This window comes from Hyperolius riggenbachi, chromosome 3, assembly GCF_040937935.1.
Source record: "Hyperolius riggenbachi isolate aHypRig1 chromosome 3, aHypRig1.pri, whole genome shotgun sequence".
NCBI lineage: Eukaryota > Metazoa > Chordata > Amphibia > Anura > Hyperoliidae > Hyperolius > Hyperolius riggenbachi.
The window spans coordinates 144,675,826-144,689,047 of NC_090648.1; the positions used below are offsets into that span (position 1 = coordinate 144,675,826).

At 42.2% G+C, this 13,222-nt stretch overlaps 2 protein-coding genes across 3 annotated transcripts in view; both read left to right on the forward strand.

Annotated features, from left to right (window-relative positions):
• The window catches only part of PIAS1 (protein inhibitor of activated STAT 1), a 77,316-nt gene that overhangs the window by 9,670 nt on the left and 54,424 nt on the right, over positions 1–13,222 (forward strand). For both annotated transcript variants that reach the window (XM_068275043.1, XM_068275044.1), the window contains exon 2: positions 10,623–11,067. In XM_068275043.1, the coding sequence (XP_068131144.1) occupies positions 10,623–11,067 (445 nt within the window). The remainder of the gene's footprint in view (positions 1–10,622; positions 11,068–13,222) is intronic.
• Positions 2,105–6,585, forward strand: LOC137560747 (uncharacterized). Its single transcript, XM_068271897.1, has 3 exons — positions 2,105–2,520; positions 3,610–3,842; positions 4,197–6,585. Exons 1-3 carry the CDS (start codon positions 2,105–2,107, stop codon positions 6,245–6,247), a joined length of 2,700 nt encoding a protein of 899 aa, XP_068127998.1. The 3' UTR covers positions 6,248–6,585.

A 13,222-nucleotide genomic window follows, 5' to 3' on the forward strand; every position in this document is an offset into this window, starting at 1 on the left:
CCAAAACCCAGCTAATATGGGGTTCTAGTGAATCTTATTAAACAGACAATGTGTTGGAACATTCTATTTTTTTTATTTGTAATACAACTTTATTTTCAAGTAAAAAGTTAACAAGAAACATAAAATGAATAAAATAGCATATAGACAACTATATAAAAGTACTAGTTGTGTCTTGAAAGAGGCATTCTAAAAGGGCCTGTTTGAGACCAATTCAAGAAATATGATATTGGAAGATAATACCATAATTAAACAGTATCTCACATAGTCAGTCAATGTATTACAATCACCAATCTCTAGTTAAAGCAAGATGCCCATATACCTGTAAATAAGATAAGAAAGGTAGGAGAGAGTAGGATAGAGGAAGGGAATGGGAATTTATGAGACTACAAACCATTACATTTGAAGTGTTATGCTGGGAATACACCATAAGTATTTTTTTGTTTGTTTGTTGATTCGTTCTTGTTTTTCCCCAGCAGATAGATGGTTCGATAGATAATTTCTGACATGTCTGATCTTATTTTCGATCATTTTTTTTTTTCTGATTGATTTCTCATAGAAGTGAATGGAAACTGATAAAAATCGATCGAAAATAAGATCGGCCAGTAAATCGACTGAAAAATCTCATTGTGTATTCCCAGCATTAAAGTGTAACTGTCAGGCACAAAATCCAATATCAATTCTTTATTTTTATTTGGTAAACACGTAATAAGGATGCTAACCAGGCAATCCAAAAGTTAAAATCACTTACTTTACTTGATGATAAATGATAATTAGCCCAGTTTACCTGACTCTTATTTGTTACACACCATTTGGTACACAAAAATGAAGTTGGTTGCAGAGCATGCTGGGTTGTCCTTTTTTTTTGCTTCTCTATTTCCCCCCAGACTTAACTCATGCAGCCTGATTGGCCAAAGCCTCTTTCCCTCCTGTTTTTCCCCTCACACCTCTGTTCCTATCTGGCCAATATTTCTCATGCTGAGACAATGCACTTTCTATAGTGAAGGGTGGGCAAATCAGGCAGAGGAGAGGGCAGGAAATGACATCAGGATTGGCTTCAAAATGGCCACACTTAAAATGGGAAATCCTAAGAAGGATATTTTCCCAGAACGTCTCAGGACAGCAACCCTGAGACATGTCTCCCTCCACATTCACTGGACAGGAACTAGATTAAACAATTTGCATAATTAGGTAGGCAGGGCACACACATGTATATATATATCGTTATGTCCTTACCCCCTCAGTTGTTTTCCTGTCCAGCAGGATGCTAGATGTAGGGGGTAAGGCTGGCCACCCATGTGAGTCCACAGGAGCCGCGGCTGGTGTGATCCCCTTTGTCGGCGCTGGCTAGTTGTCTCAGCGCGGGGTCATGCTACACGCACTGGCCTCTCCCCCTGTGCTGTGTTCGGAGGACAAGCGGCGTCTGAATCCGGAAGTTGCCCGCCCCAGGGTCACGTGACAGGCGCCTCACGTGACCGGAAGTCGGAAAGCCGGAAGCAGGAAGTTCCTGACCCGGCGTGCGTTCCAGCGGCCATTGCAGCATGGAAGTCAGCGTCTGCTGACACATCACACTCAGCTGCAGGGGATTGCCTGGAGGAACGCTAAGGGGATTACTACAGCAGGTAGGAATTAACGTTTGCATAATGCAAGAAGGGTTGGGCATTAAGCAATTATTTAAATCAGCTATTAAGCTGATGTCCTAGTCTCACTTTGTGTTTGACTATGGAGGCTGCCGGTGGATCTTCCTCCCAGGGCTCTGTGGAGACAAGTTCCGTACCCTCTCTGGTATGTAACATTGTGGTAATTGTTTACATATCCCTTAGGAGGGTTATTAGGCTTGGCTGAGCTAATGGCTGGTATTTATTTGTTTTATTACAGCCTAAAATGGAAAGATCAGATTCCAAATCTGGGTCAAGACAAGACAAAGCTGATAAGCCTGACAAGCCTGATAAACCTGATAAAACTGACAAGACTACACCACATGCTGGTTCTAAAGCAACACATAAATCGGGGAAAAAATGTGCTATATGTGGAAATTATGTCATCCTCTTCAAAAGTATTATGCCAAGATTGTACTAAAAAGGTGGTTAGAGAAGAAACCCCCACTATGTTAAAGGAGTTAAAAGGATGGATTAGATCTGAAATTTCGTCTGCTGTGCAGACTATCAAGGTTCCAGAGGTTGCAGTATCTAATGTACAAATGCCTTCAGTGCCTGCAGCAGTCTCTGCAGCCCCGGCAGTATCAGATATCCCAGGTCCTTCAGGTTCAGTTCCTATAGGGGACCCTACTTTAAAAAGGAAAAGGAAAGATGACGATTCTGAAGATTCAGAAATGTCAGAAGGGGAATTGGATATTTCATCTCTGGAAGAGATACCCTCAGAGACTGAAAAATCTGCTGAAAAAACTGTAAAGAATCAGAAATTTGCTTTTTCCACTGACTTTATGAAGGAGTTATTGGCAGCCATGCATGAAGCCATGGGTATTACTATAGAGCAAAAGACTTTATCTCCATTAGATCAGATGTATGAAACATTGTCAGAACCCCAAGTGACTTTCATCCCAGTGCATAGTAGTCTTAAGGGGATTATCAGGAAAGAGTGGGATAATCCAGATAGGAGGGCTTTCTGGCCTAAATCACTAAATAAAAGATATCCTTATAGCCCTGAAGACCAAAGGTTTTGGGGGACTGCACCCAAACTAGACCCATCTCTTTCTAAAGTATCCAGGAGATCAGATCTTCAATTCGAAGATTTTGGTAGTTTAAAAGACCCTATCGATAAGAAAATGGACAATATTTTGCGGAGGGCATGGGAAGCAGCATCTTTAAATTTCAAACCCTCTATTGCATCTACAGCGGTAGCAAGATCTTTAAAAATTTGGTTAGTAGAAGTCCAGTCTCAGATAGCCTCAGGGGTATCTAGGGAGGAACTTTTGAATTTTTTCCCAAAAATTTTACATGCAACAAACTATCTATCAGATGCAGCTGATGATTCAGTCAGACTCACAGCAAGAACCACAGCCCTAGTTAATTCTGCCAGAAGAGGAATCTGGGTGAAAACATGGCAGGGAGATACCTCATCTAAATCAAAATTGTGTAGTATTCCATGTGAAGGGGGCTTGTTATTTGGAACCAAGTTAGAAGAAACACTTGAGAGGTCCGCTGATAAAAAGAAAAATTTCCCATATAAAAGAAAGATTTTCCGCCCTAACCGTTCCTTTCGTGTTTCAGGGAAAAGCGAACAGGAAAACAAGGGGAACCAGAGAAGAAGATGGATTCCCAACAAGTCCCAGCGTTCCAAACCCAGTACTCCATATACCTCTACAGGTCAACCAACAAAACAATGACGCCAGAATTCCAGTGGGGGGCAGACTAGCTCATTTTTTCGAACAGTGGCAGTTAAAGTTCGAAAACAAGTGGTTACTGAACATTATTCTCCAGGGGTACAAGATAGAGTTTATAGCCCCACCACCATCTCAATTCTGGGTGACCCCTTCCCCAAGAGCTCCAGTTCAGGCCCAGGCCCTCCAGTCAGAAGTAAGCTTACTATTGGAAAAAAGGGTTATACGGAGAGTCCCAAAATGTCAAGAAACACTGGGGTTTTACTCCCCAGTCTTTCTAATAAAGAAACCTCAAGGGAGTTACAGGTTCATCTTAAACCTAAAAAGGCTAAACACCGCAGTAAGATACAGAAAGTTTCGGATGGACAACATCCGCTCAGTATTGAACCTACTACAAGACAGCTCCTATCTGACATCATTGGATCTAAAAGATGCGTATTTGCATGTGCCGATTCATCCGGAATCACAACAGTTCCTGAGATTTGCGGTGGTGTTAGAAGGAGAGGTAAGACACTTTCAGTTTGTCGCCCTTCCCTTTGGGTTATCATCGGCTCCATGGCTATTCACAAAAATCATGGCAGAAGTCTTGGCAGGGCTTAGGCTTCAGTCTGTTCAAGTAATATCTTACCTGGATGATTTACTTATCTGGGGACCTTCTGTTGAGTTAGTGGGATCCCAGACTCAGTCCACCATAGACTTCCTTCAGACATTGGGGTGGTTAATTAATTGGGAAAAATCGTCCTTTCAGCCTCTCCAAAAGATGGAATTTTTGGGGTTTGAGATATGTACTACAAATAAGAGACTTTTTCTACCTGACAAAAGATCTTCCTTGTTGTTAAAGTCTGTTTTCTCTTTTCAGAGTCTGAAAACAATATCCTTGAGGAAAGCGATGGCCTTATTGGGCACAATAACCTCATCTTTCCCTGCAATACAGTGGGGTCAACTCCACTCCAGAAGTCTCCAGAGTTGGATCCTATCAAAGTGGGACAAGCATCTCTCCTCCCTGGACAAGAGAGTGATGATTCCTTGGAGTGTCAAGCAGTCACTACTGTGGTGGACGGAGCCACAACATCTGTCAACAGGGAATCTTTGGGAGTTTCCAACCCAGTACATCATAACAACGGATGCGAGCTCTTGGGGATGGGGAGCGCATCTGGACTCTCTGACAGCTCAGGGACAATGGTCAAGCCGGATCAGCAACAGGTCTTCGAACAGCAGAGAGCTGCAAGCAGTCTGGGAAGCCATACTAGCATTCAAGATACAGATATGGAAAACCCACGTGACGATACGTACAGACAACAGTACAGTGGTGGCATACATAAATCACCAGGGAGGCACAAGAAGCAAGTCACTGCAACAGCAGGCATCAAGGATTCTGCATTGGGCAGAGCGCAGTCTCAAGTCTATAAAAGCGGTTCACCTGAAGGGGACACTAAATTGCCTAGCAGATTACCTGAGCAGATGCAGTCTGTCCCAGGACGAATGGAGTCTCAACGACCGGGTGTTTCATCAGTTGACAGAACACTGGATTGTTCCTCAAGTGGACTTATTCGCCAGAAAGAGCAATGCGAAATGCCGGATGTTTTGCTCTCTTTGTCCCCAAGACGAACCATGGGTAGTAGATGCCTTCTCGATCAGCTGGAGCCATCACAGAATGTACATTTTTCCGCCTCTACATTTGATTTCCAGAGTACTGAACAAAATCTATCGAGACCAGGCGGAAGCAATCTTGATTGTCCCGTTTTGGCCAAAAAGACCGTGGTTTGCTCTGCTACAACGGTTAGCTACGGATCATCTGATCCTTCCAGATCAAGAGGACCTGTTAACTCAGGGACCAGCGGTGCATCCCAATCTGAGCCTTCTTCATCTTTCAGCATGGAGCCTGAATGGCGAATACTGAAAAGTAAGGGATTTTCTAATAGGTTATCGGAAACACTGTTACAAAGCAGGAAGAAGGTGACGCGCCAAATATACTCTAAAGCCTGGAGGGTATACAACAATTGGTGTGAGGCGAATTCTAGAGATACTGGTCATTCCAATTCAGTTTTAGAATTTCTTCAAGATGGATTCCAGAAAGGTCTAAGTAGTAGTACATTGAAGGTACAAGTTTCAGCATTAACAGTCTTTCTTGACAGAAAATTGGCAGAGGAAGAAGATATCATCAGATTCTTCAAAGCACTCAGGAGGATTCGACCTACAATCCATAGTAGAGTGCCATCTTGGGATCTGAACACTGTGCTACAGGGGCTATGTGAGCCACCCTTTGAACCATTAGTGGATAGTTCTGATAAACTTTTAACTATCAAAACTGCTTTTCTTCTAGCAATAACGTCAGCCAGAAGAGTGGGGGAATTGCAGGCATTGTCAATTCTCGAACCATATTGTGTTATAAGTGACGACAGAATTACACTTCGTCTAGATACCTCCTTCCTACCTAAGGTTGTTTCGAAATTCCACAGATCTCAAGAAATTTTTCTGCCTTCCTTTTGTAATAACCCTTCCAATCAGAAGGAACAGAAGTTACATTGCCTAGATGTTAGAAGATGTGTTCTGGAGTATCTTCAGCGCACTAAGTCCTGGAGGACTTCCAATGCATTATTAGTATTATTTGCCGGAAAGTTCAGGGGTAAACAGGCCTCAAAATCAACCATAGCCAGATGGATCAAGCAGGCTATATCTCTATCTTATGCTCAACAAGGCAAACAGCTGACTTCGGCGGTCAGGGCTCATTCTACTAGAGCAGTATCAACTTCCTGGGCAGAGAGGGCAGGAGCATCAGTTGAGCAAATTTGCAAGGCAGCCACCTGGTCAAGTCAGAACACCTTTGTGAGACATTATAGGCTAGATGTATTGTCTAGTGCCGACTTAACGTTCGGCAGAAAAGTGTTGCAGGCTGTAATCCCTCCCTAAATATTATTTCTTGTTTTTCATCTCAGGGTTGCTGTCCTGAGACGTTCTGGGAAAGCCCAAAATTACTTACGGTAATTTCTTTTCCAGAAGTCGGAAGGACAGCACCCTTACTACCCACCGCTATTCTTATTAAAAGTTATTGGAAGCATCATTATGTGCGGAGTCTTTTTTATTAACTGAGGGGGTAAGGACATAACGATATATATATACATGTGTGTGCCCTGCCTACCTAATTATGCAAATTGTTTAATCTAGTTCCTGTCCAGTGAATGTGGAGGGAGACATGTCTCAGGGTTGCTGTCCTTCCGACTTCTGGAAAAGAAATTACCGTAAGTAATTTTGGGCTTTTTTTCTGTTAAAAAAAAATCACTAAAATCAAAACATGGACAGTGCAATACATGTTATGTAAGTAGAGCAAGTATTTCTCTACTTATATAAGCGGTTTTTTTTTGTTTTTATTTTTTCCTGAGCTAGTATGTAGCCACTCTGCAAAGCTGCTTGATGTACTACATATTGCATCAGCTACCATCGAATCAATGTGGATTTTCATGCACTATTAATTGGTATCTTGGAATTGATCAAAGTTATCATTACATTTTAAGGAGCTGAAGTAATTTATAAAAATGGTCGAAGGTGCTTGAAATTCATTGTTTCAGTCAGAATGTTTATCATTGTATTAAAAGCTTCATTAAAGCCTACAATGGGGTGTGTTTTTTTTTTTGGGGGGGGGGGGGCCCCGATAAATCCAGATTTCTTTATTTTTTTCGCACAGTTTAGGGCCTGTACACACTGCTGTGCTTGCGTTGCGTTTTTAAAAACGCATGCGTTTTTAAAAACGCAAGGTCTTTTGGAAAAGAATGAAAATCGTGATGACTTGTACACACTGGTGCGATGCGTTTTTAAAAAAACGCAAACGCAGTGCCTGCTGCGCTTTTTTTAAGCGCAGCGCATGAAAAACGCATTAAAAACGCATGCGCTTGCGTTTTTGCCTGCGTTTTTCAGAAGTCAGTATCCCAGAAGACTCTGCAATGTCCTGATTCCTGTTGAAATGTAAACTAGAAAAAAAACAAAGGATTCTTTAGCCAATCAGCAATTACAAGAAAAACGCAAACGCACAAAAAACGCAGGCAAAAGCGCATGCGTTTTTAAAACTACAGTCACTTTAAAAACGCATGCGCTTGCGTTTTTGCCTGCGTTTTTCAGTGTGTACAGGCCCTTATTTAGGGTACTTTTATGAAAATAATTATATATTACGTGCAATGCCTTATTTTTTTTTTTTTTAATATGGATAATTTCAGGAATCGGGTGCCTGGTAATAAAGAGAAAAAGATAGTTGGCTGGTGACCTGAAAATATTCTGGACCTTTATATTGAGTGCACTCTTTACTTCTTGTTTCAGGAATTTTTAGCAGAAATCACCTGACTGCTAGCTGATCATGCTGAGTTTCACTTCCTGTTGCTATTGCTTGGCTTCACAGAAAAAGGGATAAATGCAGCATGCATCTTATTAAGCCAGCTACATACATTAAATGGGAGTGAGACAGAGGCCAGCAGGACGCTGTCTTGATATGCAGTCACTCTGGCAGCTCCTTACGTAAGGTCTGGAGTTTTGAAGTTCAAGCACTGATAAAACAGTGGGATTGTTAGTAAGTAGGAACCCCAAATCAAGGCTAAAGTGACCCTGTAGTGAGTGTTCAGGAGACTAGTATAAGGATATGATGGCAATTGCCTGGCTTTCCTGGTGCCCATGTGCTTCCAACAAAAACATGTATTGAAGCACAATAAAGAATAGCAGCATCTTCATGTACATGGCAAGAGGCATATAACAATAAGTAAAGATAACACATGAAGAAAAGAAAATATCATCCGGCTATATGAAAATGGCATCAGGCTCCAAAAATAAATCAAAGGCTGTCAAATACATAAACGGGTTAAGTCATACACGCCTATGGTATGCACTGTCTGTGACACACAGCTGGGCAGGGTATTGTATGTAGATCTGCCCTTCCAGTGATGTTTGAGTATATTTAGTTTTTTTTTTTTTTTTTTTTCCCTGTCACTAACTGTCCCTAATGCTGGGCATACACTGCACGTTACTGGATGCAATTATGTACCAGGTCGAGCCGCCGGCGCATCCCCGTTCGTCTGCGTGGATCGATTCCCGCTCGTCCCTGCCGCCGCTCCTTATTAGCCGCTCTATTCCCCGCTATTGTCCACCGTCGAGGATCGAGCGGGGAATCTATCCGGCAGGTCATCGGACCTGTCGGTTATTATCAATCGAGCCATCAGCGGCTCGATTGATAAGGAAAGAAAGTGTCGTGTATGCCCAACATCAGAGGAGCTCACAATCTAATCCCTATCATGGCAGAACATACAAACTCCTTGCAGATAGTGCCCTGCCTGGGATTTGAACCAGGTGACCCAGTGCAGGGTTCTGGGAGACCAGGTATTAGCTGCATTGGCTTTGGAGCTCTCAGTAATCAAATATTCTGCAAAGCTGCACCTGACAGGACTAAAGATGTCGCCACCTGTGATAAATTTTAGGTTGTAAATCGGGTGAGGAAATAATTTTACAATGGGCTAACATTAAAGGACAACTGTAACAATAGGTATATGGAGGCTGCCATGTTTATTTCCTTTTAAAAAATGCTAGTTTCCTGGCAGCCCAGCTGATCTATTTGGCTGCAGTTGTGTCTGAATTACACCAGAAACGAGCATGCAACTAATATTGTCAGATCTGACAATGTCAAACACCTGTGTTTCAGGGTCTACGGCTGAAAGTATTAAGGTGGCCATACACTGGTCGATTTCCCATCAAATGGACCAACAGATAGACCCCTCTCTGATCCGATCAGAGAGGGATTGTATGGCTGCCTTTACTGCAAACAGATTGTGAATCGATTTCTGCATCATCTGTGAAGCTTCCGCCCCCCCCTCCCTTCATACATTACCTGATCCGGCCGGCGCGAGTCCTCCGGTCTCCGCTGTCTTCTCAGCTCCAGCTTCACTGAACTTACTGCCGGGGGAAGTTTAAACAGTAGAGGGCACTTTACTGTTTAAACTTCCTGCCGGGACAGGAAGTGAAGCCGGTCGGAGCCCAGCGGAGAAGACAGTGGAGACCAGGGGACTCAAGCCGACGGAGCAGGTAATTTATTGCCGCTAGCGTCGGTCGTTGGGCATTCAAACGCCGTTATGGACACACTCCCGACCCGCCGGAGATCGAGCAAAATCTTCCGCATGGACGGCTCGACGGGAATCTGAGGGAACGATTGATTTCAGACGGAAATCTGTCGTTCTGTCAGCGTTTGTGCAAAGATTTCACAGCAGATTCGATCAGTGATCGAATCTGCTGTATATCAGTGGGAAAATCGTTAGCTGTATGGGCCCCTTACAGCGGAATATAACCCTGCATTTCAACTTTGCTCTAAAACATTATTTACAGTATATTATATGCAACCAGCATTTTTTTTTTTTTTTTTTTTTACTAGACCAGCATTGGAAGGGTTACACAGGGCTTTAAAGTCCCTGGAGATTTTTGCAGACGCATCCGAACTTGAGTTAGATACATTTGTGTAAACAAAAAGTATCTAAGTGTTTATTGTGACTCATCTCTCACGTAGAAGGAGTTGGAGGACAGCCAAATAGTGTGTAACATTTCTAAATATATACATATAACTAAATAGAATGTAACTATCTGAACTTCTGCTCGGAACTTAAAACCTCTGTGTTTAACCCTTCCAATGCTGGTCTAGTAAAAAAAAATGCTTTTTGCATAGAATATGCTGTAAATAATGTTTTAGAGCAAAGTTGAAATTCAGGGTTATATTCCGCTTTAAGAGGCAGAGGATCCGCAGGACAGCCAGGCAACTGGTATTGTTTAAAAGGAAATATGGCAGCCTCCATATCCCTCATTACAGTTTTTTCAATTACTTGTAAAATAAGACTGGAAAAAAACTATTCATTATAGTATTTTCAGTATTGTTCCTCTTAAAGGTTACATCACCTCCCCTGCCCAGGAATGCCCACAGGGCTGGAGTGACACTTCAGCTGTTAAGATATGGCACCAAAGTGAAGATAGTACTCGGCTACAGTTCTGTAGAACACTGGGCACATATCAGGAAAAGGTACTTTTCCTGTATTCAAACAAATATGCATGGTTTACCTTTTTTATGGCAAGAGGCAGGTTGAGGTGCCGATGTTCTTTAGTGTCTTACAGCTAATGTTTTTGTGAAGGTCCCCTTGGTAATTTGTCTAGTTAAAGCACTCCCTTGTCACAAATTCAAAAATCAGATATAATTTCTGTAGAAGCTGAGAATATATGTGGAAGCTTTTGTTTTGCTTTGTTCTAACTTTCTTTTTTATTTTTATTTCCTTAGCAAATGGTTATGAGCCTTCGCGTATCTGAGCTGCAAGTACTACTTGGGTACGCAGGACGCAACAAACACGGTCGGAAACACGAACTCCTAACCAAAGCTCTGCACTTGTTAAAGGCTGGCTGCAGTCCTGCTGTACAAATGAAAATCAAGGAATTGTATAGGCGGAGGTTTCCCTTAAAAATTCTTACCCCTGCGGACTTCTCACTACAGAGTGTGCACTCCAGCACCATGCCAGCCAACATGTCACCATCCTCCATTCCTCAGCTTTCATATGATGGCCACCCTAACTCTTCCCCACTGCTGCCAGTGTCCCTTCTTGGGCCCAAACACGAACTGGATCTCCCACACCTTACATCCAACCTCCATCCTGTCCACCCGGATATCAAACTGCAGAAACTGCCCTTTTATGATCTTCTAGATGAACTTATAAAGCCCACAAGTTTAGGTAAGGCAAAAGCAAGTAAGCTGTACATTACCAGCTGCACTGATATTGATTTCTATATTGTGCTCGAGTCAATACCACCATCAATACCACTCCTGCTGTCATTTTCCCATTTGATTTACAATCCACCTTGGCGACTTGTTGCATTGGGAAGAAGCTGCATTTGCTCAGATGCTCTTGAATGTCATTACATCTTGTATTTTTTATAACTTGGTGTTGCTTCATTAGTGGAAATGGAAAGGTTTGTTTTAAGTGTCCTGTGCATGGGAGCTGTCTAATGATGAGTTCACTTTTAGGATGTCTTTGTTCTTTGCCTGTTGCATTCAGCTTTTGCCTTTATAATAGTGTTCTCCTCTTTGTGATCAAGGCTACTCCCATAATGCATCACTTCAGGTTTGTGAGTGAATATGCAAATCATAACTTCATAGCTTTTGAGCTGTATAACTTGCAGGCAATTTGTTACGTACTGTTTTCGTTGCTGTAAGGCATACATTGATATCGGTCTATGGTGAGACTTCAAAGATAAAAAGATGTTTAGAACCCATGTGAGTCATAGAGAGCCAGAACCCTCAGCGGCTTTTGTGAAGGGCCAAAAAAGCTCTCCTACTGAAAATTTGGGTTTGTAGAGAAGCAAACAAAAAAGAAAGGGCACACCAGGAGCCCAATCCAGTGAAATGGGGTAAATCAAATACGGTGTAGGTATATAAAGTGTAAATTGGATACTTGCAAGCCTGGGTTGCTGGTCAAAGCAACCGCTCATAAGCGCATGTGGGAAGTACCGTGTCCACTCAGGCTAGGGTGTTAACTTTATAATGAATCATAAAATGCCCTCCAACTGGTGTGATATGAAAATAGGACTGGAGACGCCCAAGGAAATTTTAAAATGAATAAAAACAGTTTAAAAATGAAGGTAAGAGTTGGCCTAACTTTATAGCAAGATTGATGTGTGACTCAAGTATAATTAAAAACACTTTATTCTGCAGCAAGGTTTCACAGTCAAACGCTGCTTCATGAGGTCAATTACAGTGCAGTATAATACAGACTCGATGAGGCTGTACTCTTCACTGTACTCTTCACCTGAACATCATTTGGCTGTGAAACGCATTGTCCTTGATGCAGATTAACTTCCAAAAAAAACCTATGCCCAAGTACAATTATGCATTTCTTAAATGGACGGTATTTGTTTTTTGCAGAAAAGGCAGGCACGCATGCAGAACTGCTGTTCTACAGCATACTTATAACTTATTTTACGTTTTTATTATTTTTTTTACACCAGATATATTTTTGAATATGTCTTGGCATATTAAGGAGTTATAGTCAGGTCAGTGCTTACAATGTTTTTTCTTCTGTGGAGTGCAGAATGCTTATACATATGTAGGGAAAGTGTTATGGGGCAGTAAGATTGATTGTAACTATATATTCTAGTACTGTTGCCCCATACATGCTTATTGCTGAAGGGGGAGGGGACAAGCAGGGATGAGTAGATCTCTGCCGTTTTCCTGACCCAGAACTGATCCAGCATCATGTTCCATCTGGCAAGATCAACCAATTCAATCGATTTCAGTTGAACATCGATCAGGCACTGTTTGTGGCATTGATTTTTAGCAGATTCAATCAAGTGATCAAATCTGCCGGATATCGATAGGAGAAATTGATAAGTGGATGACCACCTTCTAAAATGCTGTACTCAGTTACTTGCTTTACTTTCTCCTGAAAATGGCAGATCTCTGGTGCCTAGAAATTGGAATATTTTCCCTTGGGGGATCCCATGTGACAACAGTGATCATATTTGGTCGGTGATTTCACCCAGGATTACTGTACACTTCATTTAGTGATGCTAGAGATCTGTTTACTGTCTGAAGTGCAATGACGTCATCTATGGCTCTTAAGGCTCTTTCACACTGGGAGCTGATCCGTGCGTTTTGACGGATCGCGTCTATGATGCGTTTAGAAAGGTAATATGAAACCAAGCGTTCTGGAGCGTTGTGTTGTAAATTGTAATGCATCTGGGAGCATTACGTCCAGCGCCAGCGGTTTCCCGTCGGGTGAATTAGAACTACCGATGCTAATCGGCGGCGCACCACAACTTCCTGACGTCACCCTGCAGGTCGTAAAATTGTGTTTGTGCACGTGTTATCTAATGTGAAAGAGGCCTCAA

Bases quoted from the DNA above. Each gene is read 5' to 3' on its own strand.
- LOC137560747 (XM_068271897.1), top strand. From the start codon at position 2,105: ATGTTAAAGGAGTTAAAAGGATGGATTAGATCTGAAATTTCGTCTGCT. The intron at 2,521-3,609 runs GTATGAAACATT...TTTACTCCCCAG, and splicing joins TTATCTCCATTAGATCAGAT to TCTTTCTAATAAAGAAACCT. The intron at 3,843-4,196 runs GTAAGACACTTT...TTCTCTTTTCAG, and splicing joins CGGTGGTGTTAGAAGGAGAG to AGTCTGAAAACAATATCCTT.